At 52.1% G+C, this 20,726-nt stretch overlaps 2 protein-coding genes and 1 long non-coding RNA gene across 5 annotated transcripts in view; 2 read left to right on the top strand and 1 right to left on the bottom strand.

The window, feature by feature from the left end:
• The window catches only part of LOC111818020, a 24,047-nt gene that overhangs the window by 1,547 nt on the left and 1,774 nt on the right, over positions 1 to 20,726 (top strand). The gene's annotated exons all lie outside the window — the stretch shown is intronic.
• Positions 1,328 to 15,721, top strand: Pcif1 (PDX1 C-terminal inhibiting factor 1). Of its 2 annotated transcripts, XM_004636085.3 has the most exons (17): positions 1,329 to 2,783; positions 5,397 to 5,570; positions 6,913 to 7,055; positions 7,145 to 7,269; positions 8,601 to 8,738; positions 8,930 to 9,051; positions 9,154 to 9,308; positions 10,112 to 10,259; positions 10,342 to 10,425; positions 10,662 to 10,761; positions 12,108 to 12,270; positions 13,026 to 13,198; positions 13,334 to 13,420; positions 13,501 to 13,685; positions 14,390 to 14,483; positions 14,582 to 14,757; positions 14,864 to 15,366. In XM_004636085.3, the coding sequence occupies exons 3-17, from the start codon at positions 6,932 to 6,934 to the stop codon at positions 15,093 to 15,095; spliced, it is 2,106 nt and encodes a 701-aa protein (XP_004636142.1). In that variant the 5' UTR covers positions 1,329 to 2,783; positions 5,397 to 5,570; positions 6,913 to 6,931; the 3' UTR covers positions 15,096 to 15,366. The 2 variants fall into 2 exon arrangements, with proteins under 2 accessions (XP_023576452.1, XP_004636142.1); XM_023720684.1 differs by lacking the exon at positions 8,601 to 8,738 and having other exon boundaries at positions 1,328 to 2,783; positions 14,864 to 15,721.
• Positions 15,733 to 20,726, bottom strand: part of Znf335 (zinc finger protein 335) — a 21,192-nt gene continuing 16,198 nt past the window's right edge. Inside the window, exons 18-28 of one of the 2 annotated variants that reach the window (XM_023720682.1) lie at positions 20,315 to 20,574; positions 19,069 to 19,180; positions 18,618 to 18,983; positions 17,643 to 17,785; positions 17,412 to 17,566; positions 17,169 to 17,272; positions 17,004 to 17,081; positions 16,773 to 16,856; positions 16,620 to 16,685; positions 16,463 to 16,544; positions 15,733 to 16,374 (exon numbers count right to left, since the gene is read on the bottom strand). In XM_023720682.1, coding sequence (XP_023576450.1) covers positions 16,250 to 16,374; positions 16,463 to 16,544; positions 16,620 to 16,685; positions 16,773 to 16,856; positions 17,004 to 17,081; positions 17,169 to 17,272; positions 17,412 to 17,566; positions 17,643 to 17,785; positions 18,618 to 18,983; positions 19,069 to 19,180; positions 20,315 to 20,574 — 1,575 coding nt within the window. In that variant the 3' untranslated portion in view covers positions 15,733 to 16,249. Of the gene's footprint in view, positions 16,378 to 16,462; positions 16,545 to 16,619; positions 16,686 to 16,772; positions 16,857 to 17,003; positions 17,082 to 17,168; positions 17,273 to 17,411; positions 17,567 to 17,642; positions 17,786 to 18,617; positions 18,984 to 19,068; positions 19,181 to 20,314; positions 20,575 to 20,726 lie in introns of both variants that reach the window. The other variant, XM_023720681.1, reaches the window with a different exon arrangement.

Here is a 20,726-nt window from a genome sequence, read left to right as displayed (position 1 = left end):
TTAATTTTTATAAGTGGTTTTCCCCACGTAAGTTTTATTTTATAAAATCTCAAAAGCAGTGCTTATGATACAGCCATTTAATACTAATACGTGTACAATTTTATTTTCTTTTTTGGTATTAGGGATTGAACTTGGGACCTTTTGCTTGCCAGGTAGGCACTTCTGCCACTGAGCTATTTCCCCGGCCCTATATGTACAAATTGTAAAGGCTATGTATAAATATTTTACACAAATGTAAGAGCAGTCTATGGCCATACCATCCTGAACGCGCCCAATCTCATCTGATCTCGGAAGCTAAGCAGAGTGGAGCTTGGTTAGTACTTGGATGGGAGATAAATGTAAGAGCATGTACAAGTCAACATAAATTGTTTAAAAACCTAAATTCTGGGGGTTGGGGAGATGGCTCAGTGGAAAAAGCGCTTCCCTGGCAAGCACAAGGGCCTGAGTTCAATCTCTAGTTCTGCAAAAAAAAAAAAAAAAAACAAACCCACCTAAATTCTCAAAGCATCTTTTGAAAATGAAAAAAAATTACCAGTAGCTGCCATTATGTACAGGGTAAGTACATACTGTTACCAGGAGTTCAACGTGGCTAATGCAAGATTTGCTGCCACAGAGCTCAATTTAACCCACCCACACATACTCATTCTAGGTGTGCACTAATTTTAGAATGTCAAGTTTATTGCACTTCTGCAGGGTATTTATTTTTCTAATTAATAAACACCGTGCTTCACTTTTATTTCTATGTCCTTGGGAGTTCAGTAACCCTAATGTGGTAGGCACCAATGTAGCAGACAAAGACAGATTTGGCAAACTTCCTAACAGTATATGGCAGTTCTTTAAAAATTTCATTTGGTAGATTTTAGATATGCATAATAATGACTACATGCATCATAGGGAATTTGCACCTCCCTCGGTTGTTGGTTTTTTTTTTTTTTTTTTCACATGTAGATCTGAGGTAGTAATTTCTGCTCACCAGATTCCCTCATACAAAAGAATAGACACTTTGGGACATTTGCTGTCTCGGTTATCATTTAACAATGAATGAGAAAATACTTTGAAAACAAAAGAACGGATAATTTAATGCCCAAATCAAGGCTTTTTTTTTTTTTTTTATGTATTTGGTTGTTACAAGGTCTCTCTACGCAGCTTGGACTCGCGGTGATCCTTCTGCTTTCAGCCTCCCCAGCGCTGCGACTACACGCCTCTGGCTGACTCAGCCCATTTGGCGCTGGGGGTCTAACTGCACTGCATCTGCCTAAACCGCATTAGTCTGCTGAGCTATCTCGCCGGCCCCTCCAGGCACTTTGGAGAAGAGGCAATATTACATCAGAACAATATTACACTAATTACAACACAACAGGCATAAAGCAAGACTTTCCTGCGTTCCTCAGGCCTAGGCCCATGGTGGTTTCGTGCAGGAAGCTCTGGAGGGCAGGAATCACCGCTGCACCTTCCTGGCCCTAAATTGAGCGAGCTCACTTCACAGTGCGAGCCCACATCACTTGCAGCAATCAGCACGTGCCTGTGGGCTGACTGTAGCTAACCTTTATTAAGCACGAAGTGCTCCCGGTCTGTGCCAAATTCATGCATAGCCCTCGAGGACCCTCTAGAAGGTAGACGGCTTTACTCCTTCAAGATCGCAGGCTAGGGTGGGCCAGGGGTCTGAGAGCCGAGACTTATATCTCATCTGTTTTCCTCGCTTCCACCCATGCAAGCTGCAGGCAGAGGACGTCAAACCCCTGTGTCCTCTGGGTCTCCAAGCGAGGGCCGCAGGTGGCAAACCTGTTCCCCTCAAGAGACCCAGGGCTGCGGGCTCGGAGGCCGGAGGTGGGAGGAGTCACTATTGAGCGGCACGTGGTCGCCCAAATTGGGACTGGACCGAGCACCTGTCTCCCTTCCCATGCCAAACTTGGAAGCGGCGCCTGGGCGCTCCGGAGACCCCGCAGATGCTGCTTCTGCAGGCCTTGCCGACGCTGGGCAAACGCTCTACACTGAGCAACGAGGACTCTGAGCTAATGGCAGATAGGCTGGGGCTGTAAAGGCCCTTCCATTTCGTTTAGAGCCTTCCAGCCACGTCCAAAGCCATCTTTATTATACACCCAAACCCGGCCGTGTCTTTTCTCCTACTCAGGAGCACTTAGGACTACCGCCGCCCGGAATGGGGTAACGTCCGACTCGCACGTAGCCTGACCCGAGGCCGCAGCTGTTAGAAGACTTCGTTCCCGCGTCCCGCCCAGAGAGGGTCAGAGACCGGCCTGAAGCAGCAGAGCCCGGCGGAGACTAGGACCCAGGTCCCCACTGCGTCCCGCGCCGACGTCACCGAGGCCCCGCCCCCAGGTCGGCGACTATCCGCCATCCCCCGGAGAGCCCGAAGCAGCCTTGCTCCCCAGTTCGCTCAAACAGGTCCTCTGGCCCCCCGGGTGTGCTCAAGGGAGAAACTGACACCGGGGCTGTTTGTTAATTATTCTGCCCTTATTCCACGCCTCAGGGACAGCAGATCTGTTTTCCTTTCTTCTAGACTGCACGGGACAGCGGGGAAGGACGGGAGAAAGGGGAGGGGGCTAAAGCCACGGTTTGAAGAAGCGGGGCAGTCCGCCACACTCAAGATGGCGGCGCGGCCGTGGCGAGGTCCCTCAGAGGCGGTACCGGCGCATGCGCAGCGCGGAGTCCCGGCCCGGGACACAAGATGGCGGCAGCGGCACTGGGGAGGGCGAGGCGGAGGCGGCAAAACGGGCGGTCGAGCAGAACGTGTAGCCGCATCCCCTCGAGTCCGCTCTGGGCAGGTAAGAGCCCCAGGAAGCCGTGGTCTCGCCGCGAGCCGTGCCAGTGTCCGGGAGTCTGAAGCCGGGTGGCGGTGGCCCCTCCGGCGCTTTCCACTCAAGGCTGCCGCTGGCCCGGTCTCTTTCGCCGCCGCCATCTTAGGCCCGCGGGTGGGCAGCCGGGCCGGTGGCCGGGGTGAAGGAGATGGGCCTGGAGAGCGCGGGCGGAGCGGCCTCCAGGGTCCCTCCGCTGCTGCCGCCGCCACCGCCTTTGTGTCGGGCTCCGACTCTGAGTCGCCTCAGCCCGGGGGCGGGAGCGCGCGGCAGGGCGGGGGGCGGAGCCCGGGAGATGGGCCGGCGCGCGCGCGCCAAACCGCCCGCCCCCTCTGGGGTTGGGGTGAGGGGCAGGTGCACGCGCACTGGGAATGCACCTTCGCGCGCTCTCGTGCCTGCGCTGGTCGCGAGCCCCGTGACTCCGCCCTACTGGCCCCGAGAATTCTGATTGGTGCACTGCTGAACTGCTCCCGCCCCACTTTCCTCCAATCCTGGAATCGGATTCTTATTTCTGGTGGGTTCCTCTGGTTGTGCGGGTACAGATACTTCTTCAGCTGCAGGTTACGTGGGCTCTGGAAGCCACAGGCTAAATAAAAATAACGTAAGAACGGCCATCTCGTGCTGAGAGTGTACAATATGCTAGATTCTACGTATATATAAGCTTGGAGACAGCGCAGGGCCTGGAACGTGGATTTTTTTTCTAACCCCAGAGCTGGCTCTTCAGGCACAAGCCTATTGCACCCAAGTCTCACAGCCAATTTATTGTTATAGAATTTATTTTATTTGTGGTGCTGGGACTTGAACGCCGGGCCTAACAAATGCTAGGTAGGCTTTCTACCTCTGAGCTGTGCCATACCCACCTGCCCATAAGGAATTTAAATTTGGGGCCGGGGAGATAGCTCAGTAGAATAAGTGCCAGCCTGGCAAGGGCAAGGGTCTGAGTTCAACCCCCGGTTCCGCCAAGAAAATAAATAAAATGGTGCCCCAATTATTAAAAAAAAAAAAAAAAAAGGAATTTAAATTGGTAAAATTTTCAACCGGTGCAAAGTGGAAAAAAAGTCGTCTCCTAAGCCTACTTTTGAATGTGTTTAAAAATCACAAATTCTTTTGTACCTTCCCTTCCCATCTCTGGCTTCTAGACATGGAGTACATGAATCCTGTTTTTTGCCTTATTTCATTTTGTTTTTAACGAGCCCCTTGATGATTCTGATGCACAGCCTGTTTTGGAAATACAATACTGCAGTGTCCCCATTTGCCCTCACACTAAACCACACTACTTGTGACTTCTACAAAGTGCATCTAGCTTTTGCATCAATATCACAGCCCATTTCTTAGGAATAATAATTTTCAATAAAAGTGAACAAGACGTAATGTGTTTGCATGTTATTTTTCTCAAGAAAAAGAAGTGTCTCGGTGTGGGTGGTTTGGGGTGGTGCCTGTCATATTTACCATATGTATTTGTTTACTTTTCTCTGGTCTAAGGGTACTTTTGTTGGTTAGGGATGGCTACATAATTTGTGGGGCGCGATGTACAAAAGGAAAACATAGACCCTTTGTTTAAAAATTACTATGGGGGGGCTGGTGAGATGGCTCAGTGGTCTAAAGCACCTACTTAGAACAAGCTTAGCGCAGGGACCGCGGTTCAATCCCCCAGCGCCACATGCCAGCCAGCCCCGCCCCCTGGTGGGCTGAGCTGCCCCCCCACATAAATAAATAAAAAAATTTAAAAAAATAAAAATAAAAATTACTATGGGGGGCTGGCAAGATAGCTCAGTGGTCTAAAGCACCTGCTAAGGTGATCTTAGGCAAGGGCACAGGGACAGCTCCGCCCTAGGGGGCTGAGCCAGCCACAAAAAAAAAAAAAAAAAAAGACTGTGGGCAGGAGAGATAGGGTCAGCAGAATAAGGGCCTGCCTGGCAGTTACAAGGTCTTGCGTTTGAATCCTGGTACCAAAAAATAAAATAAAAATTACTAAAAGCAGGCAACCCATCTGGGACCCCCCTCCTGTCTCTCAGGAACTATTCACGATTCCTATTCCCCAGTGAATTTTCCTACTCGCAAAAAAAAAAAAAAAAAAAAAAAAAATACTGAAAGCTGAGTGTGAGGGCATGAACCTATACTCTTGGCTATTCAAGAAGCTGAGGCAAGAAGATGGTTTGATTCCAGGAATTGAAGACTAGCCTGTACAACTTAGCAATACCCTGTCTCAAATAAATAAATGAATATGTGAATATTCTAGGCTGGGTGTGCAGCTCAGTGGTGCAGCCTAGCATGCTCAAGGCCCTGGCTTTGATCCCTAGCATTACCAAAGATAAAAAACAAAAACAAACAAATCAAGATGGTGACATCAAAGCATGAAATAAAGCCCTTGGCCAGCAGGATGCAGAGCTGTATGCTACTGTGCAGGAAAGCCTGTGGAGGTGAGCCTGTTGTTTAGCAGGCTTGCGGTGCTTTATTCATCCCCCAAATCTCCAGAAATGCCCATCCACGCCTGCCCTGGATGCTCCCCCCAGACTATGTCCTCACCCCTCTGGCTGTGCAGCATGCACACGATCAGTGACTGTTCTTCTCTTTGCCCTCCAGCTGCCGATCCAAGAAGTCCTCTGGGCCCCTGTCCACTCCACTGCTGACCAGCCCGCCCACTTGTGCTGGGCCTTTCTGCGGGCCTCCCCCTTGCCTCTGTTGGACCCTGAGACGTGGGAGTCAGTCCTGCTGGAGAAGAAAACCCTCTCATGCTAACCTTGCAGACCCCAGAGGGTGAGAGAAAGGGACGCTTCATTCAATCTTAAAACCTACTGGCTAGGCCTGCAAGGAATAGTTCCAGATCTCATTGTTATCGAGGCCCTCTTTGATGTACACATGTCCTGTTGCCCCTGCATTTTTTATCTGCTAAACTGTACCAATGAAGTAACCTTTCATTTTTCCCTTTCCAAATGAACAAAGACATCTATGACTGAGTGTGCAATAAAATCAATGTCCCAACGATTCCTATGATGTTGTTAACAGCTAATCAGAGCTCCTGATCAGCGTGAGCTAATCAGTGTGGTCACAATGGGTTGGTAAAATTTCAGCATGCAAAGATGTTTAAATTTGCCTTCATGTTCTTTTTTTTTTTTTTTAATGGTCTGTCTTTGTATGCTTTTGTGTTCTTATTGTAGGTAAAAGTTTGATTTCTTGTGGGTGTTGTGGCATATTGAAAACAATTTTAGAGCATCACTAACCTGATCTCACTTGACACCCCGGGAGTATATCAGCCCTGGGTGGGAGTCATTTTGGCCATTGAGGTTTTTGCTGGGTGTGCTTTAGGTGAGGGTAGTAGGAACACAACCTTAAAGGAGCTGGCCTCCTTTTTGATAGCTTCACATGGGGATTCTGAAGGACTGAATTAGATGGTCATCTCTTTCTCTGGATCTTTTAACAAGATAGTTTCCCGCCTATAGTGTAAAGTGGGAAACTGGGTAGATGCCATGCCCTTTGCCCAGCTGTGCTTTGCTTCATTTGGTTCTTACTGGATGGAAGCAATAAAATCCTACTTCCCCCAAGAGCAAAAGTTACTACTACTTGCAGCGGAATGGCTTTTCAAGGGCACTCTGTTCTGTGTTTGCCACCTTGAATGCGTGTAAGTGTTGGTAGAATTAATGGAGCTCATGTTGGGTCCAGTTAGCATGCTGAGCTCTGGAGAGATGCAGTGGAACCAGTTCCTATCCTGGAATTGCTGGCAGAGTAGTGAGGCAAACCCAGTTGATAGACGAAAACATCTGAGCGCTCCAGTGGAGGTGGACATGGCACTGAGGAGGGCCCTGGCAAGCGGCAGGGAGCTAAGGGGAGGAAGCAGTCAGAGGGCTACCTGGGGGATGTGAGCCCATGGGCAAGCCAGGCAGAGAACTGGGGAAAGGTATTTTAGGCTGGAGGATCAGTAGGAAGGAGCCCATCTTACAGTTGGGGAATTGCATCCTAGATCCTAGGGCTCCCTCCTGTGTCAAAGTGCTGGCCCTCAGGAGAGGTTGGATTTGGATTTCTCACCTGGGATGATCCCCAGGGTCCTTAGTTTTAATTGGTGGCTGAGGTGGAGCTGACAGTCTTCCATTTTCTGTGGCAGGTCCCTTGAGGGTGCTGAGATGGCCAATGAGAATCACGGCAGTCCCCGGGAGGAGGCATCCTTGCTGAGTCATTCTCCAGGCACCTCCAATCAGAGCCAGCCCTGTTCTCCAAAGCCAGTCCGCCTGGTGCAGGACCTCCCAGGTACTGGTGGGAGCTGTAGTGGGTAGTGGGTCAGGCAGGGTACGCTGAGAGCTCTTATAACCTTGCCTGGGCTCCATGTTTGTTTGCAGAGGAGCTTGTGCATGCGGGCTGGGAGAAGTGCTGGAGCCGGAGGGAGAATCGTCCCTACTACTTCAACCGATTCACCAACCAGTCCCTGTGGGAGATGCCTGTGTTGGGCCAGCACGATGTGATTGTGAGTGCCAGCCTAGGGCAGGGGGCTCAGAACAGCCTCCGGCCTGTGAGCCTTCTCCAGACATACTCTGTGCAGCCCTGTGCTGTACTAGCAGTTACAGCACCAAGAGCAATAGCCAGGCCCTGCCCTCATGTAACTTATGCTCAACAGAAAGCTGACCAATAAACTGCTGATTATAGTAGTGTAGCATAGTGAACTCATTCTAAATATGGGGCCCTGGGCCAGTGAGACACTATGTTCTTGGTATGCTTAAGTCTACTAGAGGGGAGGAATGTAAGGGTTGCCGTTGTGGCACTTGTGTAAAGAATAGTGTTAGAGGGCATTAGCAGTCCTGACCTGGTCTAGGGAAGGTGAAAGAGGACAGGAGGAACTTTTCTGAAAACCATTGTTCAAATGGATGTTAGCTCAGGGGAGTGGTCTAGGAACTAGGGTGTTAGTATGACGAGACAGTACAGACTAGCTCTCTGGTGGGATGTGAACTTTTGAGTCCATCTCAGCTGAGGCAGCCTTTATTGGACATAACCAAGCTAGAGGGCTCCCCATTTTGCAGCTGAAGAGGGGAAATGACCAGCCACAGGCTTTCTGGCTGTCAGTAGGTAGAGCAGAATTCACACCTGGATGTGATGTCAGGGACACTGTCCACTACCTCACGGACTCTTGAGGTTCCATCCACGTGGTCTTACTCTTTTGAAGATAAGCACTTCTTGAGTTTTCTCTTTATTGCTCATTTGTTTGCTTACAATATCTGGGATTAAGCTCAGGCCTGGAGTCATATAATCTCAGTGGGAGGTAGGACATAGGATGGCCATTTTATTTTATTTATTTATTTATTTATTTTATTTTATTTTTTTGACAGAACCGGGGATTGAACTCAGGCCCTTGTGCTTTCCAGGGAAGCACTTATTCCACTGAGCCATCTCCCCGGCCCCGGCCATTTTATTTTTAAAAAAATTTAAAACTTCACTTTTTTGAGGTAGGGTCTTGCTTGCTATGTAGCTCAGACTGACCTCGAACTCACTGTGTAGTTCAGGCTAACCTTGAACTCTCAGCAATCCTAACTTAGCCTCTCAAGTGTTGGGACTATAGACATTCACCACCACTTCCAGCTACCCTGGCCATTTTAAAGGTGAAGGAATTAAGAAGGGAAGTAGCTCACTCAAGGCCACACCATTGCAAGTGGTAGGCAGGAGCAAAGCCCAGTGTCTGTGTCCCAGCCCTCTGTGCTCTTCTCTGAGGAGTAGGAGCAGGAGTGGGAGGGCAAAGTATTCCAAAGCACTGGGGCTCCTAAGCCGATGGTCCTGGTTGCAACTCTGCTGGTCTCCCTCCACCAGTCGGACCCTTTGGGGTTGAATGCAACCCCACTGCCCCAAGACTCAAGCTTGGTGGAAACCCCCCCGGCTGAGAACAAGGCCAGAAAGAGGCAGCTCTCGGAAGAGCAGCCAAGCGGCAATGGTGTGAAGAAGCCTAAGGTGAGTGTCCAGGGTGGTCAGGACCTGGCTGGTAAGCGGCCAGCTCAGGTAGGCAGCCAGCCAACAAGCTCCCTGCAAGGGATGGGCAGCAGCAGCTGGTCAGGAGGGAGGCCTGGATGCATTCAGCAGGAGTCCAGCATTGAAGCCGGTTGCCAAACTTAACCGCTGCTTTTGTGACTCTTTTGCTCTAGATTGAGATCCCTGTGACACCCACAGGCCAATCAGTGCCTGGTTCCCCCAGTGTCCCAGGAACACCAACCATGAAGACTTGGGTGCCTGAAGATAAACAGTCAGCTTTCTGCCGACCAACTGAGTGAGTCCCTGCTGCCTGACTTGGAGGGGCCCACTGCTGGTGCCAGCCTGCCTGGAAGTGGGTTGTGGCAGGCACGTTCACTGATCCTGTCTCTGCTCTAAGGGTGTACTGGGACCTGGACATCCAGACCAATGCTGTCATCAAATACCGGGGCCCTTCAGAGGTACTGCCCCCCCATCCAGAAGTGGAGCTGCTGCGCTCCCAGCTCATCCTGAAGCTTCGGCAGCACTACCGGGAGCTCTGCCAGCAGCGAGAAGGTAGCTGCCTTGTGGTCCTCAGCCCCCTTGTTTCCAGCCATTGTTAGCAAGAGCTGGTGCTGGGGTGCTCAGGGGAGTTCCGTGGTGCAGACCATGTGCTGTCGAGTGAAAGAGACCTGCTGGAGGCCGGGCTCCATTAACCACTGACTCTGGTCCTGGGCTCACTGTCCCCTCTGTGCTTTGGGTAACAGTGCATAAACAACGGCTGCAGCTTACTCTGCCATGCACTCTCAGTACTTTTTACATATGTGTAGAAGAGCATAAAAACAAGTATTTCTATCTCACAAGGTTACTACAAGGAGTAAGTGAAATGGCCTCACTGAAGGTACTCAATAAGCTACAGCCTTTAATGTTTATAATTAGTATATGAAGCCATTTGATCTTGCTGAAATACACAGCTCTCCTCTTTTTCACCCTGTGTAATACTTATTAATAGTCTTGTGAGACTAGTCTCAGAATAAACTTTGGGAAATAAAGCCTAGAAAACAAGCTTCTGAAGCTGGGCTTATTGATGCACATCCCTATAATCGCAGCCCTCAGGGAAACTGAGGTAGGAAGATTCCAAGTGTGAACCCAGCCTGGACAAGTTAACTAAAATTGCCTCAAAATAAAATATAGAGGTTGGGGGTGTAGTTCAGTGTAAAGGGTCTAGCTTTAATCCCCAGGTTTACACATAAAAAAAAGCTTCTGAAGTAGTGGGAGCCATAGTTTATTTACTGCCAGCATGGTGCTTTCCATGTGCCAAGCCCAGGGTGGAACATGTTGACTAAATCTAGACCCTCAGCATTTCTCTGGTCTTGCAGGCATCGAGCCTCCGCGGGAGTCTTTCAATCGCTGGATGCTAGAGCGCAAGGTGGTAGACAAAGGGTCTGATCCCTTATTACCTAGCAACTGTGAACCAGTTGTGTCACCTTCCATGTTTCGTGAAATCATGAATGACATTCCCATCAGGTACAGCCTTAGGGCTGGGTGGTGTGATTTCTCTGCCCAGTTAAGTATAGAAGAGCCCAACTCTCTCTACTCTCTCACATAGGTTATCCCGAATCAAGTTCCGAGAAGAAGCCAAGCGCCTGCTTTTTAAATATGCAGAGGCTGCCAGACGGCTCATCGAGTCCAGGTTCGACTCTCTGTGCCCATGTAAGACAGATCTGTGTGGCGAGGTGACAGGCCAGCTACTCCTCTTAGCGACTCAGGACTGACCTTGCTGTCAAGATACAGAATAGGCTAGAATGTAGGCCGAGGAGCTGATGCCCAAGATACTAGTGAAGTGGAATGGAAAGAGGGTGGAGCAGACACCTCAACAACTGGGTCCTATGTACAACTGAGCCGTTTTCCTTGCCCCTTGACTGGCAGGAGTGCTTCCCCTGATAGCAGGAAGGTGGTCAAGTGGAACGTGGAAGATACCTTCAGCTGGCTGCGGAAGGACCACTCAGCCTCCAAGGAGGACTATATGGTGAGTGGGCTCTGGGGTGAGGCCAGCTGGAAGGCCCTGTGGCCACTTTGCCCAGGAATCCTGCTCTTCCTGGCCAAATTCCCATAGCAGACTCTGACACTGATCAGTCTCTGGACTCATGTCTGAAGATTTTTGTCTAGGGTTTTCTCTCAGAGAACATTTTCATTAATGTTCTTAATGAAATCTTAGGTGCAGGCACACACAAATAGCTATCTTTTTAACTTAACGAGTCTTCAGCATCTCTTCGGAGATTTTTGGCACCAGATTTGACACACTGCTTTTGTGTGTGTATTCGCGTTATAGTTAAAAGCTACCATCAAGGGGCCGGGAAGATAGCTCAGTAGAATAAGAGCTTGCCTGGCAAGCGCAAGGGCCTGAGTTCAGTCCAGGGTTCCGCCAAAAAAAAAAAAGCTGCCATCAGCCAGGGTGTGGTGGCATGAACCTGTGATCCCAGCAATCGAGAGGCTGAGGTAGGAGCACCACCAGCCTGGGCTACATAGTGAGCTTAAGGCTACCCTGAACTATATAGTGAGATCCTGTCTCACCAGGAAAAAAAAAGAGATTTCTTGGCTATTGTTTTTATTTGGGGGGTACTGGGAATCAAACTCAGGACCTTGTACTTGCCAGGCAGGCACTTGTGTCACTGAGTTATATCTCCTTTTGTTTTTAAGTATGTCCAGAACAATTCTGTTTGCTGGTCAGAACTTTAAGCCTCTCCAACAGCACTAGCAATGGGCTTTCTTTTCAGGACCATTTTTCGCAAGAGACAGGTTTTGTACTTCATAATAGTACTTGACACGTAGAATGACACAGATAGGTGTACTCACTAGCCAGAGTGACTCACTTTTATTCTTTAGTTTCACAAATGTGATTCAGCAAAATTAGAAATGCCTGCAGGCATCCTTGCAAGTAACTAAGAGCTTAGCTTCTGCACCAGTGGAGTGAGCTCTGTTTTGTAATCACCTTTATAGCATAGGCTGCAAATGCTTTAAAATGGTATCATGCCTAGTTTGTCTGTTTTTCCAGTAATTATCAGGGGGTCTATTACAGTGTAAGCCCAACAAAAGCTTCTGGCATTTACTTAACACACTTGTATGCCAGGGACTTGGTAAACCCCGAAAAAGAATGCCTGCATTTAATAAACTGTCTTCTTAGGTATTTTGTGTTCCCTCGATAGTTGAGGAATGAGGTTCAGAGAAGCCCACGGATTACTCCAAGGGACATAGGTAGTAAGTAGCACAACCAGTTTCAAAATGAAGACTGCTGAAGTTGTACAGCCCTGCAGTTACACGTCAGTCATGCTGAGGCCTTTGGCCTCAAGCATTCTAAACGGGCATTTTCTCCAGGACCGCCTGGAGCACCTGCGGAGGCAGTGTGGGCCCCACGTCTCAGCTGCAGCCAAGGATTCTGTGGAAGGCATCTGCAGTAAGATCTACCACATCTCCCTGGAGTACGTCAAACGCATCCGAGAGAAGCACTTGGCCATCCTCAAGGAAAACAACATTCCAGGTAGGGACAAGGTGGTGGGGAGCTAGCAACTCTACCCTGGGCCATGATTGAAGGAACAAATGATCATGAGCCTCAAGCCAGGGAACCAGTTTGTCCCAGTGCTGTTTGGGTAAACTTGCTCCCCTTTGGCTAGGGCAAGTCAGCACCCTTCTGGGAAAGTCAGGCCAGTAATCAGTAGATGAACATGGACTTCCATCCATTCTCTCACTTTTTCCAGAATGAGGCATAACATGAGTATTATGTGGCTACTCATAAGTACTTACTACATAAATAACAGCTTGGCCCCTGAAGGTCTGCATATTGCAGCTCTCATCACGAGTAGTGCAGCTCTGATACTTCTGCTCAGCAGCAATACCCATAGGCCTCAGCCTGCTTGTCCACCAGGCCTCAGTGTCGGGCATATGGACACAGGCTGTCATTCCTGCCCTAACAGTTGCCTGGTGGTTTCCTTTAGTTTTTAATGGCTCTTTCTTATCTCTGTAAAGAATTGGCTTGCGGGGGGGCCTGCCCCTTAGCTCAGTTCTTTAAGTGCCTGCTTCAACAAAGCAGTCAGGCTCAGGTTGCTGTGGTTCAATCCCCACAACACAAGACAGCCAGTCATGCCTTGAAGGCATTCGGTGCAAAAAAAAAAAAAAAAATTGGCTTGCAGCAGTTTAATGATGAGACAGAGACTTACTCTGTATGAGGTGCCTAGTGCCTAGTTGGTGCTGGGGCTGTGTGGGCCACTGGCCCCTCACTGCTTACCCTGTCCACAGAGGAGGTGGAAGCCTCTGAGCTGGACCCCCGTCTGGTGTACTGCTACCCGCTGCGGCTGGCTGTGCCCGCACCCCCCATGCCCAGTGTGGAGATGCACGTGGAGAACAACATGGTCTGCATCCGGTACAAGGGAGAAATGGTCAAGGTCAGCCGCAGCTACTTCAGCAAGCTGGTAAGAGCTGTGGGGATGAGAGCCAGACGAGCGCAGACTGGGGCCTGGGGTCTTTCTTGCCTCGAGTCCAGCAGCATGTGGCCAGTGGAGAGGCTGTGGGACCACTCCTAAAAGCCAGGTCTTTCTGCCCTACAGTGGCTCCTTTATCGATACAGCTGCATCGATGACTCACCGTTTGAGAGGTTTCTGCCCCGGGTCTGGTGCCTTCTCCGACGCTACCAGGTACAGACCTAGGCAGCAGGTTAAGGGCTTCCCTGGGGGGTAGGGCATTCAGCCTGATGCTGACTGTGGCTATTCTACAGATGATGTTTGGCGTGGGCCTCTATGAAGGGACTGGCCTTCAGGGATCGCTGCCTGTGCATGTCTTTGAGGCCCTCCATCGACTCTTTGGCGTCAGCTTTGAATGCTTCGCCTCACCTCTCAACTGCTACTTCCGCCAGTACTGTTCTGCCTTCCCTGACACAGATGGCTACTTTGGCTCCCGCGGGTGAGAGCCAGGGCCTGGTAGACCCCCTTGCCCACGTATGGGAGGTTGTCTCCACAGCACAGGTTGTATCAGCCTGCTCCTTGTGTTATGTCTTTAGAGTTAGGTAGTCTTGGAGTTGTTGTTTCCACTACTTGTTAGCCAAGTGACCTTGGGCATGTCACCTAACCTCTGGGTGCCTTTTTTTGGCCCGGTGGGCAAGTGATACCTCTAACCTAGCCCATGGGATTCTCAGTAAATTAGCTCAGGTTTGGAATAGGGCCACCTGGCAGCAGGCAGTGGGGAATGGGAATGTAACACAGGCTCAGAGACCTCTCATTCAGGTAGTGGGCGGCAGTGAACACAAATAAAAGGAGAAGCTGTCTCTAGAAGGGGTGGTCAGACTATCAGGAGGCTCAGAACTCTGCAGCTGGGCAGTCTTGGGTGTAGCTTGTGCTGTGCTAGCTGCAAACTCAGAACTGAATCTGAACTCCAGGTCCTTCAGCTCAGTGGACAGTGGCATCCAAGCCTGAGCCTCTGTCCTCATCCATTCAGTGTATGTATGTGATCATTCCTTCACTTGTCCCAGGACAAAGTAAGCGTAAATGTTAGCCTCTGGCCTAACCATGGCCATCTTTTCAGCATAGCTGCGTAAAGGTGGGGTGGCATCCATCTCTGATTGAGGGACAGGTCCCGAAGGGATTTAGAATGCTTGCCTCTGCCCTCAGACCCTGCCTGGACTTTGCCCCACTGAGTGGCTCCTTTGAGGCCAACCCTCCATTCTGCGAGGAGCTCATGGATGCTATGGTCTCTCACTTTGAGGTGGGTGTAGGTTTCTCACTTTGGTGGGGGAGGCAGCAGGGAGAACTACAGCTACCTGGATGGCAGCCCCAGATGTCCACCTGTGCTTCCTTCTACAGAAACTGCTAGAGAGCTCACTGGAGCCCCTGTCCTTCATTGTGTTCATCCCTGAGTGGCGGGAGCCCCCCACACCAGCGCTCACCCGCATGGAGCAGAGCCGCTTCAAACGCCACCAGCTGGTCCTGCCTGCCTTTGAGCATGAGTACCGAAGCGGCTCCCAGCATGTCTGCAAAAAGTGGGTGCTTGGGGAGGGCAGGGTAGGAGGGCTGGGTTGGGCAGGCCAGGCTGATGAGGTCCAGCCCAGGCCCAGCCCCAACCTGAGCAGTCGCCTTTGTCTGCAGGGAGGAAATGCACTACAAGGCTGTCCACAACACCGCCGTGCTCTTCCTACAGAACGACCCTGGCTTTGCCAAGTGGGGGCCGACGCCAGAGCGGCTACAGGAGCTAAGTACCGCTTACCGGCAGTCAGGCCGCAGTCATGGCTCCAGCTCTTCTTCATCTTCCTCCTCAGAAGCCAAGGACCGGGACTCTAACCGAGAACAGGGCCCAAGCCGAGAGCCTCATCCAACTTAACACACCTTGCGGGGAGGAGGAGCCCTGGGGGTGCTGGTATGGACTGCTGGGACTCCAGGCCCCTCCCTGGGCTGGCAGCAGGACTTGGGCTGCCACTGACATAGGAATATTACTGCCCTGTCAGGGCTCCCCCTCCTTGCCCCTCTCCCCACATCCCAACTCAGATTCATTCTACATCCTTTGTAAATAGGCCCAATGCCTTCCCAACCCCACAACGACCCTGTCGCCACCTTGTTTCATTTGTAAAAGGAAATACATAACCCCCTAAGAATGTGTGAGGGTCGTGAGGGCAGAAAAGGCTGAAGACCTGGAGCCACTCTGGATCACTAACTCCACACCTGGGGTTACTGGGTATGGGGTTAGCAATCCTGATTCCTGGGCCTCTGTACCACATCCCAGAGACTCCATAAACCAGGGCCCTGGTGGCCTCTGCCTGTGCCCAGGAGATTGGAGGAGTCCAGGGCCTGTGCTATCTAACTCCAGTCTTCCATAGCCAAGCCAACCCAGGTATCTCTGGCAATGAGGACCAGTACTTATGGCCTGTGCCCAGGCTGAAAGCCAGACTCTTTACCAAGCCTGGAGCCCCCCCTTTGAGCAGGCAGCTGGGCTCAGGAGGTAGCATTAGAACCACTCCTCTCAGAACCTTTAGGCATAAAGTTCTGGGGCAGAAGCAGGGTCCAGAGGTGCTCGTAGGGCTTTCCCCATCTCAGCTGTCCTAGGATGAGGCTTCTGCACCAGGGCATTGCGCTGAATGGGGCCACTGTAGTTCCAGAGGCAGGGCCAGCTGCACTGTGTAGCCCGGCCATGTGGAGGCTTCTCCCTTCAGCTTTGTCCTCATGTGGTTCATGCTATTACCAAGTGGACAAAGTGAGCTGGCCAGGGCTGGACTCTGGGCCCTTTATTGAGACTAAGGGGCCAGTGCGTCCAAACAAAAATAAATCTCTCTTGAAGCCTGCCTGCAGGCTGGGTACCCAGCATGTCCTAGCGGGGCCTATGGCTGTCCCCCAGACCCAAGAGCTTAAATCTGTCTCCTTTGCAGCGATAGGAGACTGGCTGCCCAACATCTGGAGAACCTAAGTGGGAGAGGGAGCTGAGCCTCCCTGATCCCCAGGAGAGCTGGCCCAATAGCCATGATCCACACTGGGTCCTTGGGCTCAGTCATCCGTTAAGGTGATGACGTCATACTCGATGCCCTGGTGCTGCAGCTGTTGGATGTGTTCAGGCACCGCCTCTTCTGTGCCGAACAGGCCCTGGGCTTGGGCCATAGCAGCATCAGCCACTGCTGCCAGGAGGAGAAAGCACAGTAAGCCTGAGGCCCAAGAGCTAGGCCTGAGCCCCACCCCTGGGCTCTAGATCCAGCCCCATACCTGTGACAGCAGAGTGTGCTGCAGCCTCAAGCTGAGCCTGAGTAACAAGCTGCTGGCCTGGGGACACGGGCACATACTGGATCTAGAGGGGAGAAGCTGGTGAGAAACAGCCCTGAAGGAGCCTTTCAGGGCTCCAGCTCTGTGTAGTCCCTCCTACCTGGGACTCCTGCAGGAATGGCGCTGCTTGTTCATACTGGATGTGTGTAATCTGGCCCTCCTGTACCTGCAGAGAAGAGGCCAATCCATGATCCCAGAAGGAGGTGGTGCTGCCCTGCTCCCCAGCCTCCATCTCAGCCCAGGCCTGGCCTACCTGGATGTGATGGCCGTCAGGGACCACAACATACTCCTGGGGCAGGAGGTGCTGGACACCGTCCTGGGAGATGATATACTGTACCTAGAGAAGGGTGGAGGAAATTGCTGGGGCCCCACCCAGCAGGTTCCCAGCTGAGGAGCAGAGGACCATGGACCCTGGGAGGAGCTGTACTGTGTTCCACTTGGGGGAGGGGGGCTAGGACAGCAAGGCTGAGGAAAAGCAGCTTACCTGGTTGTCAGAGGTCACCAGGTGCTGTACTGTCTGGCCATCTGCTGTGGTGATTTCTTGGATATAGGTGGCTTCTTCCTGCCAAAGACAGGCCAGCTCTAGCCTTGGCTCTGTCTGCCCCATCCTGCCATAAGTGGTTACCAGGGCCCCAACCCTGCTTTATACCTGATTGGCCACTGTCTGTTCCTGGGCCACAATGATGTGTTCCTGGCCCAGTGCCTGCTGCAGCCGCTCTGGGCCCAGGACCCCATGACTGGACTGGAGGGCAGCTAGGTAGAAAGGGGACGGTGCTTACTCAGGGTTCTGTGAGACCCAGAACGTCCCAGCAAACAGGTGCCTTCTGGGGCAGCAGCTCAAGTCTCTGATCAGCCCTGGTGCCATCCCTATTATAGCCTTGTGGTAACTCACTGTGTAGTGTGGCCAGTGTCTCCTCATCACTATTCAAGATGATGGTCTGAGTGGGCGTTTGGGCTGGGGCCCTGGCCGTAGGGGTCCCTGCTTTCCTCCCATCAGGACTGTGTAGCCTCTGGATGTGAAACTTGAGGTGCCCATTGCGGTTGAAACTGAAAAGAAAGGAAGAAGGCTCAGGACGGCTCCACTGAGTGTGCCTAGCAGCCCCTGCCCAGCAGCTGTCCTTACCGCTGGCCACAGAGGAGGCATGAGAAAGGCTTCTCATTGGTGTGGGTCAGCACGTGCCGCCTCAAGTCCTTCTTGTTCTTGGAGGCGAAACTGCACTGGCTGCACTGGTGAGGCCGCAGGCTAGAGTGCTGCGCCATGTGGGCCTGCAGGGGGCATTCAGGGTTGGCACCAGGGTCAGCACAGATGGCAGCAAGGCCTAGATTCCTACAGCCATCTGGTCAGGGCGCCAGGTGACACAGACCCAGAAAAACCCAAAACCCTGTGCCCTCATGAGTTGGACAGAAAGTACAAGTGAGATTGAGACTGCTGTTGCTGTGGCCTGAGTGCCAAGCCACAGCTTCTGCTGCAAGGTCACCTGCAGAGTCCTGTCCTAGCTCACAGACCCTCTGTATCCATACATAACTCCCAGGTGCTGGGTGAGGCAAACTCTGACACCCCAGGGCTTAGTCCTGTCTAACTGGGTCTCAGTCTCCCATACGGCCCCTCTCCCTGAGCTCTGAGGACACAGGATATGGTCAGGCAAATGGAACGAGCCCCAGCGATGGACCCAGTAGGAGGCCCACGTCCCACCACACTGTCTGCTCGCTGGCCACAAACCTCTGTGCCCTCAGTATTCCAGAAAGCTTAAGATTCCTCCCTGTGCCTCACGTCCTCACCACTCAGTGCCTTTGCTCCTTTGGATCCAACCCCCACTACCCCATCCCTAAGCGTCTTCCTCAGCACCCCCAAGTCCAATGACTTTCTGGGTGTCTGCTCTGTGCTGTACTCTTCTAACCAGGGACACTGTCTGGCATTGGTCACATTTATGTCTGGTTGGCCGCCTGCCCAGGCTGAGCTTCCTGAGGACTGAGTCATCTCTGATCCTAGAGGGGAGCAGAAGACCTAGTCTAGGAGGAGCGGGCTGCTCAATAAAGGCTTGTATGTGCATGGGTGGCTGGATGACTGACAGCAGAGGCAAGCAGGGATGGCACCTACCCGGACCTCCGACCACTGGCAAGCGCTGAAGGGGCAGTCAGGGCACTTGAAGGCACTAGGCCCAGCGTGGGCCCGTTTGTGACTTTCCATCTCTGCTCGGCCAGGGAAGGCCTCGGCACAGATCTTACAGGAAAACTTCTTTGATGCTGCAGATGGCGGGGAGGGTGGCACTACCAGGCCCATGGCTTTGCTGGCTGTAGGAGGTGGAGAGGAGGAGCTCGGGGGGTCCCCTATCCTGTGGGTCTTGGCTGGTGACAGGGGCTCAGGGCCATCTCTGGGCAGTCCGCCACACTGCAGCAGGGGCCACTTGGCTCCAGAGGTCAGGGAATCAGGACTGGGGAAGGAGATGGAGCCATCTGAAGTCAACTGTGGAGAGACCAAGCTGTATGAGATGCTGGAGATCGGGCAGGTGTTCGGGGAGGCGGAGGAGGTGTTGGCCACCCCAACCCACCTCGATGTGGTGCAGCTGGGTTCCGTCGGCTGCCATGATGTAGTGGGTGCTAGCCTCTTTGAGGGTATCACTTACAACCACAGCCTGGGCTGCCTCCCCTGGGGGCTCCTCACTGAGGGCATAAGAGAAAGGGAGAGGAAAGGCAGAGGTCTAGAAGAGGAAGAAGGGTTACGGAAACCTAGCTCCCAAGCAACAGCTATCAGCTATTATGCTAATCCCAGCCTTTGGAGGCCAGGGCAGGAGGATCACCATGAGTTCAAAGTCAGCCCGTGGGCTGGGGATATAGCTCAGTGGCAAGCACCTGCCTGGCAAGCACAAAGTCCTGAGTTTTATTTCCAGTACCCTCCCTGCCAAAAAAGAAAACCAAAGCCAGCCTGGGCTATACAGTGAGTTCAAGACTAGTCTAGAATACATAGCAAGACCCTGTCTCAAAAATACATAAAACTCAAAATACAAACAACAGGAATCCACTGAGGGGAACCACCATCGCACAGACACAGAGGACTGCCCTGTACCAATGTGTCTTCCATAGATGTTTACCTAAGTGCCCCACTACATTGCCCTGCTTAAAAAGCAGTGGCCCATTCACTTGATGGGTAGGGGCAGCAAGGCAAAAGCCCAAGGAGTCCAGCCAAATATGGCCATGTGGGATGGAAGGGACGGCCAAACCACCAGGAACCTGACCCTGTGGCAGCCAAATAGGTGCTGGAGTCTGAGAGCAGAGGGCGGATCCTCAGAGGCCACCTGCCCAGGGCTCCAGATTGCAACCCCAAACCCTCATGCTTAGATTTAGGGCTCCCTCTGATTGCTTCAGAGTTCCGTGAGCATCTAAACACTTCTGTCCCACACTCATTCCTTGTAGGAAGCCAAGTACAGGTGCCAGGCCTGATATGCTCCAAATGTTAGAACAGAAAAGCACCTAGCACCTTGAAAGTGAAGCGCATATAGGCTTGGGAACCAGAGGGACCAGGCTTCAAAGCCTCAGTGCGTATCTGACCTTTAAGGTGAGGCCAGTTACCTGGCCTCCTGGTATGTTTCCCATTTGTAAAAGGAGGGAAAAGGATCTCATGGGAGTGGATTAAATGCCATCAGAAGAGTCAAGTTCCTGGAATATTCAAGTGGTCACAGTGCCAGGCCTCAGACAGATCTCGCTGTGCCCAGGCACCTTTCCTCTTGCTAACTAGGCCCAAATCTCACCGCACTAGCACTTATGAAAGGCTGAAAGAGGCCTGTAGAGGCACCTCACCTGTAAGGCGTGCCAGGAGCTGACGTGCCCTCCTCCATAGGGGGTGCTGTGATGACGCTGTAGCCAGCTCCACCAAATGCACTAGGTGCCAAGGTGATCTGCTGTAGGTCAGGGGGCCCTAGTTGGCTCTCCGCTGCCACACTGTCCCCTGGCTCTGCCACATGGAGAGTCACCACCTGTGGAGTGGTATCTTCGGGGGAGGGCTGCCCACCAGAGGATGCTAGCTCAGCCTCCATGTCCCCTGGTTTCACCACAGCTACCTGCAACGGCACCAATGGACACATGGGCAGGGTCTGGAAAAGGAGCAGATGTTCAGGACTGCCTTGGATCCACCTCAGGGCCTCAAAATTCTCCACTCTGGCCACACTCAGTGCTGCCACCACTCATTGGTACAACCCAAGTTCGTTCGTTC

Source organism: Octodon degus, unplaced genomic scaffold (genome assembly GCF_000260255.1).
Source record: "Octodon degus isolate 3935 unplaced genomic scaffold, OctDeg1.0 scaffold00077, whole genome shotgun sequence".
Lineage (NCBI taxonomy): Eukaryota > Metazoa > Chordata > Mammalia > Rodentia > Octodontidae > Octodon > Octodon degus.
The sequence above is the reverse complement of the archived record's forward strand: the minus strand, read 5'-3'. Positions and strand labels throughout refer to the sequence as shown.

Bases quoted from the DNA above. Each gene is read 5' to 3' on its own strand.
- Pcif1 (XM_004636085.3), top strand. From the start codon at position 6,932: ATGGCCAATGAGAATCACGGCAGTCCCCGGGAGGAGGCATCCTTGCTG. The intron at 7,056-7,144 runs GTACTGGTGGGA...GTTTGTTTGCAG, and splicing joins CCTGGTGCAGGACCTCCCAG to AGGAGCTTGTGCATGCGGGC. The intron at 13,421-13,500 runs GTACAGACCTAG...GCTATTCTACAG, and splicing joins GCCTTCTCCGACGCTACCAG to ATGATGTTTGGCGTGGGCCT.